General features: G+C 30.1%; 1 protein-coding gene and 1 non-coding gene across 2 annotated transcripts; both read left to right on the top strand.

The window, feature by feature from the left end:
• The first annotated feature begins 5610 nt into the window (after nucleotides 1–5610).
• Nucleotides 5611–5699, top strand: Trnay-gua. Its single transcript is given in 2 exon segments — nucleotides 5611–5647; nucleotides 5664–5699. It is a non-coding gene; the product is annotated as a tRNA-Tyr (tRNA).
• Nucleotides 5700–10711: 5012 nt separating this feature from the next.
• On the top strand, nucleotides 10712–14372 carry LOC113370836 (coiled-coil domain-containing protein 42 homolog). The gene is made up of 6 exons (XM_026611520.1): nucleotides 10712–10764; nucleotides 10838–11057; nucleotides 12495–12659; nucleotides 13015–13197; nucleotides 13497–13754; nucleotides 14232–14372. Exons 1-6 carry the CDS (start codon nucleotides 10712–10714, stop codon nucleotides 14370–14372), a joined length of 1020 nt encoding a protein of 339 aa, XP_026467305.1.
• The last annotated feature ends 921 nt before the right edge of the window (nucleotides 14373–15293 follow it).

The raw sequence follows: 15293 nt of genomic DNA on the forward strand, positions 1-15293 counted from the left end.
TTTTATATCTTTATATTGGCTTTTCGTAGGGTAAGTTATCGTAATCATCCAAAAATCGAAATTGAAAATTTTCGCATATCTGCACGTTTTGAACGTTTCTGAACATTTTGGCATACCTTAGAAAAAATTGATATATGTGTGTGTGAGTGTGTGTGTGTCCACGTTTTCGGGCGCACGGATCAACCGATTTGAATGGTTTAAACAATATTCGATTCCTATTGATAGCTGATTAGTTTTTGGCAAAGGCAGGTTCAGCAGTTACGAAGATAAAGAGCAAAGAGTGCAGAAAATAGAAATCGAGTTTTTGAGAGAACGGAACATCCGATTTGAATAATCTATAGAAATTCAATTAGTAATGATTGGGAGAAGTGTTTACCAGTTTTTGCCAAAGACAGGCCCAGCCATTTCAAAGATACGGATCTAAATGTGTAAAAAATGGCAGTTTTTGAGAGAACTAAGCGTCCGATTTAAATGATTCAAAAAACTTTTTGCTTGACTTAACAAAATAATTGATTTTGGAAAAAAAAATTGTTTCAACTTTTTTTTTTCAAAAAAATTTTTTTTTGTATATCGAAAATAATTCAGATTTTATTTTTAATTCTGACTATAGTTCTAATATACTTTAAACAAATAATTTCAATTTTGCAATTCAGTTTATATAATTCTTATAAATATTAGACAATGTTACAATATTAATAATAATCTATTTGAAAACATTCAGTATTCCTCGAACATTTCGTTACGGTACGGGAAGTTCCAGCAATTTGCCTTAAGACACGATGCCATACACCCCACTAGTTTTTATTTATTTATTCATAAGCAAACTTCAATCAATAATAATAGATATTATTTCAGGCTTTTGTCAAGGGTCAAGGGTTTTGGTCATTTTATGACCAATTTATTTTCGTGTGAATTGATTGCATATGAATAGGTGCATTATTCTCAATGGCTGACAATATATGATAAAGTACTGCTAAATTTTTTCAATTATCGATTAAATAGTTCTAAACAAAACTTCTATATTTTATTTTCATCACATATATTTCCTCTGCTGTTGAAGGAATAAAAAAACCTATTTAAAAGCCAAAACTTCACCTTTTTGAAATTCTTTTATCCTCAAATGTTAGTTACCAAGTCAGTTTCGAAAAGATCTAGTCCGCAAGTATCAGCTGAGTAAAAGGCAAGAGGGAAAAATGAATTGCAGACAGAAGTTTTGTCGGAGTACTGTATTTAATGCATTATTTATTGTATAACAAAGTAAGGACTTCCTATTTGAGTTTGTGAATACTGAAAAGAAGTTAGATATAAAAAGTATAACTATAGTATGATCGCGAGATAAAAGATTTGAATGAACACAGAGGGTGAATAATGATACTATCAAGATTAAAAGAAAAATGTACAATTTACGTCTCTTTGCAAATTTTTTAGAAAAGACTCGTGGGGTAAAAATCACAAAGTAAATTTGTGATTTTTTTTGGCTTCTAATATGTGATATGTACATTATAATTGTGTCTCATCAACCAAACTCTTTGCAATCTACCGATAAAATAATACAATGTCAACTCCCTTACATTTCCATCAAAAGTGACTATTACCGAACACTACTACGATTCTCTTATCGTCAGAAACAGACTGTCTGAACAGAAATAACTTACGAAAATTCTATTTCCATTAAATGTTATTTGACAGACGAAAAGTTTACATTTATCCACGCTTCGTTTCGAGGGAAACCTTGCGCGACGCATACTAATGCTGCGCCAGTATGTGCTGCAGAAGATTTTTGTGACGCACGCACATGTTAAAGTTGAAGCTGAAGCTCATTCATGTCTAAATTCGAATAAAAAATTACATAGACTGGGGAGGAAAGATGAATGAGTTAGGATAACTGCATAGTGGTTTATGGAAAATGCAGTTTCGACCAATAAGTAGATGTCAATGCGTATAATATCTATAGTCTATATTCATAGAGATTTATTTACTACTACGATATGTACTGTAGCAAAACTCTGTTGAAAGAAGTAGGTCCGTCGATTTACAATATAAATTCAGCGATATTTATAATCTAAAGAAATTTTACCTAGATGAAGTTAACGTTTCATACAGTCTAACTTATTCCTCGGTTAAAATGCATCATTTTTAGACAGCAGACTTACTTGGAAAAGCCACATAAAAACCAAAAAGCAGCAAATAATGATCAAAATGAAAGAATTTGATGGGCTCCTGCGTAAAAAGTCTAAGCTCTTTGTTGAAAATAAGTTGCTGCTATATAAATCAATCATTAAACCAATCTGGACCTACGGAATTGAGCTCTCGGGATGTGCTTACAAATCAAATATAGCTATAATGCAGAGAACTCAGTCAAAAATTTTACGTACAATACTCAATTCTCCGTGATACGTTACAAATGAAACCATTCACAGCTATTTCAACATGGAAACGGTGCAATTAACGTTCAAAGAATTTAAGGAAAAATACAAAGATAAACTGGAATCACATTCACACCCATCAATAGGCGACATTTTACAACCATTTGGCGTAAGAAGATAAAAACGTCAATGACCTTTAGATTTAGTCTTAGATTAGTTTTAATATATCATTATCTTTTTAATTGTTAAACTAAGAAGATCTCATTGGATCTCTTCTTAGACATCGCTCTCAAATATTGTCAATTTAGCTTATAGGAATTCTTATGTATTTCTGATTGCTAAATAAAACAGAGTTAAGAAAAAGATGCATCATTAATCTTATTATCATTTGCTGACGTGACCCAATAACATTGTATGTTTACTTTTAATCTGTATTCACATTGTCAAAAAACTTTATTGTTTACAGAAGTGAGCACAGCGGGCAGCAAAACACGGTGGTGATGGATTGCCTAATGAGCACGCTGTGCTCGACCTGGAAAATCAATCAGGCATAACAGGTGCACCGCGGTGAAATAATCGATGGAAAATAATTAAAACGAATATAGGTGCATGTTTTGAACGACCGCCGAAACTGATGAGTTGAACTTGTTTTATCCCGACACAACTTTCACGAAACTGTGCACTATGGCTTTTGTGTGCACGGGAAATTAATGATTGGTAGATACAAAAATGGCGAATTATTATCATTGATGCTCTGTTAAGAGGCAGGTTCGTGGTAAAAAAAATATAACATATACACTACCCATCTAACATGCCATAACAACGCTATATTATGGTATGTTTTACCGGAGAATAGGCCCCTCGATTTAAACTCTTCGCCAATGTTTTTTTTAAATTTAAATTTTTTTTTTTAATTTTATTTGGCCTCGCTTACTTTGAGCATTTAGCCATCTGCAACATTTTTATTCATTTACATTCTAATTTTTATATCATTTTTCAATCTATATATGTATCCTATTCTATATTCTTCTCATTGTTCTTCTTCTTATTTTCTTCAAATCTTGCTCTTTTTGCAAATTTCTAATTCTATTTAACTTTCAGCTTCTTTCCATTTTTTTTTTCATTGTTCTTTCAAGTTCCAATATTCCTCTTCTTACTCCTAATTCAATTCAACTATTCGAATTCTGTTACTCCTAGGTTTCTTAATTTTTATTCAAATTCTATTTAACAAATACAATTTTTATTTGATTTCAAATTAACTACACACATTATTTTTTCATAAATTCTAAGTCATTGACAGATCAGACAGATAAGTCATCGAAGATCCCTACGTGTGAATCGAGCACGCTACCAAGAGAGCTATGCTCACCACATGTTCCTATAAAGTATGTATTTTAAAAATTAACTAGAACTTGCAATTTTCAATAAACGAAGAAAACTAAAAATGTACCTTGCTTTTACAAATTTGTGTATAGTTCATAGAACGTGCCACAATTAACTGGTTAAAAATGTTACTTTAAACTGCAGATATGTGTAAATACATATGTACGAGTATTTTCGCCAGCAGTTTTGCATGGTTGACTGCATTTTCCTATAACACATATATTAGAAATAATTTGATTCCATTTGCATTATTTCTGTATCCAGATAGTAATCTACCTAAGGTAAATTTTCTTGTGCACGTTCTATTGAATTAAACTTTTTATGCACGGCTATTGTTCCAAAAGTGATGCGATATCGGAGCGAAACTCTGTATTTCTGTAACCGACCGATTGTTCGCAATAACGCGGCGAGGAAAGAAAAACAGCAAAACACGAAGTGTGCATTAACTCGGATCATTAATGGATAATGTACGCCTCGCAATGTAAGGAAATGCTATAATAGCAAAAGCTATTGAGCTAAGTATTCGGCAATACACGATGCATTTTAAAATTTTGCAAGCGCACTGGTATTTTCAGGTATTTCGCTCAGAATTTATAATTGGAAGAAATGGGACAAATGGTAATTCAGAGACGAATTTTGTCATCGGCTTTCTATATCAAAAATCAAATTTTATTAAGATAAATATTGGGCAATACATGCTGCCTTTTCAAACTTTTTCAAATGCAGTGTTATTTTCAAACAATACTTTTTTGACCTGCCGTCGGATGAGTTATAGTGGTAAAAATCGAAACTGAGAATGTTTAAATATCTTCACGTTTTAATGCCATCTGAACATTTTAGAATACCTAACTGTTAAAAAAAGGATGTGTGTGTGAGAGAGAGAGTGTGTGAAAGAAAGAAAGAGAGAGAGTGTGTGCGTGCGTGTATGTAAGTGTGTGAGTGTGTGAGTGTGTTTTTATGTTTGGATACAGTTTTTTATCCACGATATGGGTCACGGATCAACCGATTTGAATGATTCATTCTATTCCTATCGATAGAGAGACGTGCTGATTAGTTTTTAGCAAAGACAGGTCTAGTCGTTTCGAAGACACGAGGCAAAAAGTGCAAAAAAGGCAATTCAGTTTTTGAGAAATCAGACGATCCGATTTGAATGTTTCAAAAACACATTTACTTGTATTGTTGGAATGAAAAAGTAATTGAATTTTTAGGAAGGCAGGTCACGTGGTTTTAGAGATCCAATAAAAAATTTAAAAAAAATCATTTGGTGGTCAAAAATAATCGTATATATTATAATTATAATTTTATAGAGTTGCTACGTTTAATTTATGCCATACTTTATCAAATATAAAAATTTAATAGTTTTTTTTTAATTCAAATGACTTATTATATTTATTATGACTACAATAATAATTTTTTCATTATTTACCCTGAAAATATGATTTTAATTTAGTATATACTGCACCGGCGACATAATACTTTTACGGTTGCAATGTGCGAGAGCAAAAGGTTAAATTAGACGACTATTCATAATCATCAATAAAATCACAACCAGACTTTTTTAAAAAAAACACTAATAAAATTTTAATTATCCAATTTTGAAAATACAAAAAAGTGCAAGTAAGTACTTACATAAACAGATTTTTGCGAGTATTTGTAAAAAGTGACGAGACTTTACGAATTTTGATTTAAAATTATTACGATTAGAAAAATGATTTAATAATGTATGCAATTTTGTTTTAATTATTTATTTGTCAAAGCTTTGATGATTATTTTCTCTTAATAAAAATGTTAAAGCTCATATATAATCTATTTACAACTGGCGTGCGGTTTATCATGCCGTTTTTGTTCCCAAACGTACAAGCCTTCGATAGCTCAGTTGGTAGAGCGGTGGACTGTAGAGGTATTCGCACAGAGATCCATAGGTCGCTGGTTCAAATCCGGCTCGAAGGATATTTTTTTATTTTTGAAAATAATTTATTTATAATAATAATCAATTTTTTATTTATTTTTTATAGAAAACCACTGAAATTTATATTAAAGTTCTTAAATAGTTTGTAAACTTGCAGAATCAAATAAAATTATTTAAACCCACTTGATAAAAAAAAAAAAAAAAAAAATAGACAGAGAAATATTTTTTGTTGGCTGTTGGCTGTTGGCTGTTGGCAAAATTTAAATTATTTTTTCAAAAACATTTTGACTATCAGATTGATTGCATTAATCGACGTAATTTGCTTGTAATCACAGGTATGAAAATTCCTAATTAATTAATTAATTAATTTTCTCGAAAAATCTAAATAAATTAAAAATTAACGCAAAGGTAAATAACAGTATTTTGTGACAATTATTGGAATAATCTTAAATGAGAAACAGCACATATCATTTTTAATGCGCCTAGCATAATACAAAACACAAAACAATATTTAGAATCAAAGTTATAAGAATTATACCAAAAAAATCTTACTAACAAGGACAACCTCAAGCTTTGTCTACAAAAAATTTGCTAAAACTTTGCATGGTGATATAGATGAGAGTCAAAACAAACCCTTTGATATATTAGAAATCTTAGAAAAGTGGTTTAATTATAATAATTAATTGAAAATTTGAAAAATGATCTGCACGCAAAGAAAGCTTACAATAACTGTGAAGACAAAGGCACAAAAGTAATTTGTGAATATAGATAGCAAATAGTTTTTTATAACATGTTAAAGTGGTGGATTTTATTTCTGATTAAAAATTTCTCTATAAACAATGTTTCTTCTTCTTGGTTGTAACAACGTCGTCAATTTCCTTGATACACATTCACTTTTGCGCAGTGAATTATAAGATGCCATAAGGATAAGATGACTGTCATTTATTTTCAAGAGCTCCAATCAATTAAATTAGGACCATTCTTCATACGACCGCCAACATGACTACGCATATCTCTTATTCCTGACAGTGAATTACGCTATCATTGGAATATTTATCGAAAATATTACCAAAAGAGTATATATACTGGTATATTTGTAAGTTTACTACCAAGGGAAACAATCATCAATTTATGAAAAATTTATTATATGAAACCAAAGACATTATTAAAGATCATCAACAGCTATCACAGAAATGATATCAATATAGTTTTATAACACCATTCCTGTCCATGTTTAACTAAATAAACACGCGTAAAAAATGCTTTAATGATTTCATTTCTTCGGTGCACATAGTATTTTACATAATGATAACAAAATGAACCTAATAAATGCCTTTAACACGATATTGCGCAATTTCATGTAGAATATTAGACATTTTGCAAGATGAGCACATAGTCAATACAAGCTCTAGATGGGATCGTGAAACTAAGTTGTGTCTAGTAATTCTGCACTACTACTTTGTATTTTAATTAAATCTCAATACCAAATGGTATTGGATTAGAAGTTTGTTACTAGTATTATATAACTTTGTATGTAATGTACAAATCCAATAGTACTCAATTTTTGTTTATTAAAATAGTAGTTACTAGGTTTTAGCTATTAAAAGAGAGCATCACCTATCATAAAGCTTATGATATTGCAGTATCACCTAAATAACATAAATAAAATATTGGAAAACATATCTTAGTTAAAAATTATAGTTGTAATTTTTTGGTGATAATTTTTACCATCGTTAGAAATTTATTCATAAGTTCATTTTAAATACAAATTTGATGAAAGAAGACGTTCCTCCATGTTTTTGACGATTAAATTATGAATAAAATATAAATTTAATAAAAATCTTTAGAATTAAATTAGAGACATAGCCTAGTGTGAAAATGATTCGGTTAAAACATTGATGAAAAATTTTGATCTTATCTGATTTTTTTAAAAAAATTGATGTCGATGCAGTTCAGGATTTATGGTTAAATCATTGACAAAACTTTTTGTTATTAGATTTTTTCGATTTTTTATATTTTTTATGTCGAGGGAGAACGTCGATAAAAAGTCAAATTTTGACTTACAAATACACATACATTTGCAAAATTTGTTGACAAAGGATTTAGAATGACTCGTAAAGTCCAAAGAACAAATAAACAAACAGTATTTTCTGACAAAAATATGGACTTCTACTTCAGAAATTTAGAAAAAGAACAGTAATATCAGCCTCAATTACAAAAACTTTTATTCATCCTAATAATTTGATTATATTATTGTTTTACTCTTATATAAATGAAAAAGATGATATCGTATTGTTCGCGCCAGAATCTTGTTAGATGACGCCAGATGACATTTGTAAGAATCAGACAATACTTTATTCTCTGGCAATCCCTAAAGATTTTGGATATAATGGCTAATCATGCGGGTGAACAGGGTCTCGCCGTCTCGCTTGTCACGTACGCCATTTCACTTGTTTTCCGTATGAGTTTTGTTGAATTTTCCGAGTGTTCGATGTTATTTGTATGAATAAATACGTTATTAATCGCAGCCAGTATTCCTTATTGTGCTTCTGGAGTCAATTCCTACCTCAGTATCCATTCATTACAGCGATCTGAGAATTCCAGACTTCAAGCCAAAATCCGACTGGGCTGCCGACCAAGCAGAGAACAACGAGTATTTTTCCTTAATATATTCAGTTATACAAAATCCTCGAAATAGCTATTGAGTCAAATTCAATTAGCTATTCTGAAAGGGTCTAAACAACCCCCATCCGTAACATTGTCCGATATATTACAAAATATATCGTGATAAAAAACAAGTTTTTATTTTAGAAATTAGAGACATAAAAGTGTATTTTCGGAAAATCCTACTTCATTATCTTGCTGCTTACCTACTTAGCATATGTGATTGTGCTCTTATTCTTGAATAAAGATTATAGTTTTGTATTTGGAAGATGGATGACCAAAGTAGCAATTGAATTGATGAAACTAATAACCATCTTTGGTGAGCAAATATAAGCGTTTACATGTATTTGTATCATGTTCCTCTAGTTTACACAACCGGAACAACTATCTGCTACCATATAGTTACTGGTAGCTCCAGATGAGTAGTTCCCGTCCGAAGTTACATAGATTCTGATATGAGGCAGTGAGGTATGAGGTATGAGGTATGAGGTATGATCCGTGAGATATATCACGTGCCAAATCCCGCGTAAATGAATGACGAAGAGAATGAGAAATGCGATTAATACTACGATATTGTGGAGTTAGGTTACGCGTGTAGTGTGCGTTAAGAAACACGGCTGAAGGTGAAGGTGCTCTCGCTACAAAGTACCAGATTAGAGACGTATCTATCAACTTAACTGGGACGGGACAAAAACTCAACTCGAGATGGTGGAAACACTAGATACTTGGTTTAAGCACATGAACCGTTATGATCGCTATCTTACAAATATATATTATATATGTACTATGTACGTATTAGAGTTATATAACTCAGAAGATACAACTCGTCCCGCGGAGTGAATCCGAGCGGAGTAATTTCGGAGATTTGGTCAAATCCGACTTTCCTAAACAAGTACTAAATCTGTTAACACGTAGACATGAGCTTAAGTTTTTTTACTAATGCAAATTTGCTTCGAAAGAAACGGCCGCTTTCTCGTCTCACAGACAATTTTATGACTTTCTAGGTATACGACCCAAAATAATGCTTACTGCTATATAGTATGATTGCTTTTTATTAGATGATTATATAAAAATTCTAAATTTACATATGAAAAAATATTAAGCAAAGTATTGAAGCCATGACAAATTCACAAGAATAGCTGAACATATTTTTCTCTAATTAAAAGAATAGCTCTCATTCAACTTCCGCGTCGGTGATATATGTCGCTCATTTAATTGTTTGCGTATTTCAAAACGATACAGGAATTTAATAAATGAGTTTGATACAAAAACAAATATATTTCTCCATTATTTATTGGTTCACTGTTTTATAATTATTTACAATGGATATTGAAGCCGCAGCAGAGAATTAATTATCCAAGCGTTCTATATGCGTAGTTTAGTGCGTGCATTTGAAAAGGTTGACATAAAATAACGAGATATAAAAGAATTTTTATGCGTTTGACATATTTCACATCTGTACTATTTCATGACGGATAAGTAACATATACATTTTATGAAAATAAGTAGGATGTCAATAACGAACAAGTATTTTAAATATGTTTACAAATTTTTTTGTCTACGGTGCATTATTATTTCACTTTATTTTGTGATCGTATTTTTTCAATACTCGTATCATCATATTTCAAGTTACATTTATTTAACTTACACTAAAAATATTTTACATGATCTTATTTAAAAATATATTCTATGTGCTTATGAGAAAAATACTAACGATAAAATATCAATAATTCATAGTATCACTTATTTTTTATCGATCATTAATGTCTAAAAAGATTCTTGCTCTACATTAGTATTTTTAGTCTAATCTGATATTTCTATAATTTAGTATTTATTTATGTAGTTCTATATTTAGTGTTTAGTATTTATTTATGTAGTATTATATTTTCTTGATTTAACCTAAATATAACCTTCGTGTTAAAGCTTAAAGTCCAACCCTGGTCTAATGAAATATATATATATATATATATATATATATATATATATATATATATAATTATTATTTTTCGTACAGGATAGCAATGAGGAAACCTGACCTAATGGGAAAACCTAACCCAAAATGCACTATTTGGTAGTATAAAATAACCCATTTTATTGTAATGCCAGGTGGATATCAGATTGAAAAAGTTTATGAACACAAAGTATATGTAAAACTCTAAGATCGTTTTAAAAAAAATATTTGTTGAAGAGTATTAATATTTTTATAATGACTGAACACTCAAAGTGACTTTAATAGAATCTAATCAAATTATCATTTGTTTTTACAATAATACCTCACATTTTTGATACTAATATATTTTTATATGTACTTTTATAATCAATTTCAGTTTCGCTGTTGTAACTAACTCATTTATAGAGGTGTACGATTATAATTCACCCATAACTCAAAATGGGTAAAGACATCTTGGAGCAGAAAAGCATAAAATGTGTTTCATTAAAAAGGTGCTCAATTAACATAACATGATATAAATCAATATTTAAATCAATTAATTCAATTATTTTGTTAAATTTATAGAATGCCATTAGAGAGTTTGCCTCACAAAGACGTGGGTGATTACATAGAGGCGCAGCAGATCAATCGTTTACCCCGTCGATTTCCTCGGTGGGACGAAGGCCGGACGGAACCGGCGCTCCGAGCGGCAATCACGCGGAGGGAACTGTATCAGGCCAAAAAGAACTTGCAGGATGTGCGAAAAGCTGGCGTCAAAGCGCGAGCTGTCCTCCAAGTCCAAATAGTAAGGGAAATAGATATAGATAGACAATATCAATGTTTTTTAGGATTATGTAGAACAAGCGATTGCATAAAATGCGGTATAAAGCAAATCTATGTGGAGAAACTATATTTTATATATCAGGTTGGCAACTAAGTAAATGCAGATGTTTAATACAAAATAAATTTGTATTAAAAATCTGTAATATATTGTATATTAATCATTTCTCACTTTCATAAAACTTCTGATTTTTATTAGCAACACCATCATAATTATTGAATTATTTACCAACAAGGAATTTTGCGAAGATCTAAACAAGAAGTAATCAGAAGATGGACTCCCATAATTTATGCCAAATGACGAAAGTTGTGTGATATCAATTACATTGTTTAATTTTATCAATTGTTTAATGTAGACACCAGAATTGATAATTCCGTTGGTTTTAAAAGCTCAAAGTACGCAATTCCTTTGAACGACCAGAGTCAGTGTTTTATTTTTGAGTAAAAAATTACCAGAATAAACTTTTGCGAACCAATTTGGACAATGCCGTTTTTTTGGGGCTTTGTCACAATGAACACCTCATAAATTTTTGTGAATTTAAGATGCCTCTTTACCTTTGAAAAAAAAGCAAAGTGTGGTAAAAAATTCCGATTTGATTTTCCATATTTTAATGAACGGATCAAAAAAACTTTTTTCTGATGGACATCTGAACTGCCCGTTTACATGAGCATTTAAGCAATGAACTGTATTTACTTAATTTCCAACCTAATATAATAAATATATTATATACACTACAATTGCATAAGTGTTCATTAAAATGCTTTCTATATTTTTGAAATATTTCTTTTAGAAACTGACATTTATTTTTAAATTAACAACAATAAAAAGACAAATTTCATTTTTTATTTTTTGTTTTTTTTTTAAGTTAAAGCACCCTTACAACGAGAAGATGCCCTTAAAATCAAACAAGATGCACATTGAGGGACCGATTCAGCCGCATAACTGAAAAATATTATGGCAAGGCCATGTTACGTTCCAACTTCCTACGCATAAATTATGCTACTGAATCATACTGAATACTGTCAAAATATCATGTATTTGCTGTCCATTCAGGCAATCTACACATAAACTGCAATGTCACTCGTATGTTATGAAGCTGAGTCAGAAAGACCCTGTTATCTAAGATTGTTTGACATTTGTGCGGTTTTTCAGTTAGGTTTTCTATCTGACAACCAAAGAAATATGCCTGACTGCACACCAACGACATGGCTTTTGTCAATATTTTGTATGAAAAGTTCTTCATAACATTGCTTTGCTATAACATTTTTCTGGTTTGCGGCAGAATCGGTCCTTCAACTTTAAATTCATTGTATTACAAATTTACACTAAATGGTTTGCAAGTAACTAAAAATTTTTTAACAGAAATTTCGTGTAATAATTAGGTATTTCTGCATTTTGCAGGATAAATTAGTAGCGCAAGAAAAAGATTTAGGAAGGAACTTCATAAAATTTAATCGATTCATTAGAGAAAATGCTGACAAACGCCAACGAGCTGAGAGAAAGATTGCAGAATCAAGAGTAATAAACAATCAATTAAAAAGTGAAATCAATGAGCTGAGTGAACAGGTAACCATAATAAAACAAATAATAAAAATTTCTATAAAATTAATCTGATTTGATAAAACAATAGCTATAAATAGCTTTGCATACTTTACTCCCATCACATCTAAGGTTAGAATAAACTTAGATCATAACGATTAATTTTAAAATGTAATAAATGATTCCGATCTATAATCAGGATACTTGTTTACATATGTCTATAATATACATTAATCGTGCATAAAAGACTGTCATTTAACTTTATAATTAAGGCTAATTATTAGTCAGTAGTTTTTATCCTTCTATCCAGTTCTCCCAATATAGGTAACATAATTCAGTAAATTCTGGCTGATGGCTAATAAATATATTTTTCTCTATCTAGTACTCAGCATACATGAACATTAAAAATAGTTTAGTTAATATGATAAGTAAGTATAAAATGTACGAAACATTTCTGGATAAATGTGCTGAGGAATCTCCATACCTAACGAGCATCTATAGTGTCGTTAAGAGATATGAAGCATTGATGAGCGCTAGACAAGTCATCTCCGAGAGGCTAAACGAGGTAAGAGATTTTTGCTAACTAGGTTTCTGATAATAAAAGATACACTTGGAAAATGTTTACAAGAATGATTCAGTTTTGAGCTCTGAAAATACGATACCATAAAATATTTTACCCAATTGCAATACACTGTCAACTGTAAGTCAAATTGGTCTTTTGTGTCCAACCCTTTTAAAAGTCACAAACGTTTCGAAATCATCACTTGTTTTCATTCAAATTAAAATATTTTAAGGAACAAGAGATGGACATACACGCCTAAAATTTTTCCATATCATTTATAATTCTATTTCTGTATTTTTCAGAACATGTTAGCATTAAATAAGACCGTGGAAAGCGTCTCTCGCATTCAAGCCGAAAAAAACGCCTTGATCGGCCAGATGAAATACGAATTGCGTATGAAGGACGAGAGACATGGAGAAGTGACTCGTTTTAAAAATCATTGGGAATCAGCTATTGTAAAAATTTCAAACATGGCTTATGATAAACTTGCTGAAATATTTTGTGTCAGATTCAGCTCTTGGGATCTATATCAACAACTTGCTGTTAGACGACAGTTGCCGGTAATTATAAATGATAACTTATAGCCACAATTAGTTTGTTATGATTACATAGGTAAATATCACTTCTTTTTGCATAAAAAATTATTTACATGCATTTTGCAGTTCATGTAACTTACCTTCATTCAGAAGGCCACTTGCACCTAGTTAGGTCATCTATTCATAATACCTGAAAAAATTAAAACTATTAAAGTCTTTCTTATATTGCTCTTATATTTATTGATGAGTTGCCAAAACTATGTAAATAGCAATTACTCTATATAAATAAAAACAACTTTTAATATATATAATATTCTGATAAATTTAAAAAAAAACAAATTGAAGTGTTAATAAAATTATGATGACTCTAGAAAACGTTTCAAATCTAAAGCAATTCCAATGTTGATATGGAAATATATTTTATTTTAATATTGAACATACTGCGAATGTTTATTAAAACCATTTAATATAGCTGTCACTATAGCATTTTTTTTTCCTTAGATTACATTAGGAGAATTCGATCAAGAAGGTCATTTTACATTTATCAAAGAATCAATACTTGAGTTGAGAAAGTGCGTAGAAGAATCTAAAAAAATTATGAAAGAAGCAGAAGAGGACGACAATGATTTATATAACGACTGAAAAGTTACCTTAATTTTGTTTTAGGTTTTTCTTCAATTTTTCCATATTGCAGTGTATCTATATGTGATCGAATAACTTACATCTAACGCATTATTCATATTGTTATTGCATTTATTTTATATACTTGTAATTACTACTTTAAATTTTACTATAAATTTTACTACTTTAATTTTTGAAGCTATTTGAAATCTAAAATATCAGTATTCGTGATAAGCATTGAATGTATTATTAACTTATTAAAATTATATTTACATTTATTAATTATTTTTTATTATTGTGGTTAGACTTTAATGTTTCATAATGATTACATTTTTTGTCTCAATAATACATAAATATATTTATATACAAGATAGATCCAGTTTAGCGTAGCGAATTCAGGTTATTTGATTTGTACGGGATTGATAAAATAAGCAAGAAACAGTAAAAGGACGATAAAATAAAGAGGATTTAGTAAGATAGCCGTACATGTGTTTTATTACATGAGAAAAAACACCGACGCAAGCTCTTTCTATAGAATACTAGCAAAAGATTTATTTTCCAAACGAATTTGATTTGGAAGCAAATGGACACATGTATAAACTCATTGCTTTATATACTGGTTTATATTACTGAGAGATAATCCATATTAGAGATTATGGTATTGAAATACTATAGAATAAACATAATTTAATTATAAAAAAAATATTGTGAGAAAACAGTGTTTTTTGTAATAAGTGTAAATATGAATCAAAATATTTCTGATACTAATTTTTGATCTCGTTCCTGGCTTGATTTATACTAAAGTAGATCAACAAAGTAATAAAATGTTAATATTATCCGTTTTAATGTCCCACGAAGGTATAATATGTAAATTATACGCCAAAACAAATAATATAAAAGCCATTTACATGTCAAAGTCATTTTTTTCGATTGTGCGTGGAG

The sequence above is a fragment of the Ctenocephalides felis genome, unplaced genomic scaffold (genome assembly GCF_003426905.1).
Source record: "Ctenocephalides felis isolate EL2017-DRISC unplaced genomic scaffold, ASM342690v1 CF-g0.4_SCAFFOLD_01492, whole genome shotgun sequence".
In the NCBI taxonomy this organism is placed as follows: domain Eukaryota; kingdom Metazoa; phylum Arthropoda; class Insecta; order Siphonaptera; family Pulicidae; genus Ctenocephalides; species Ctenocephalides felis.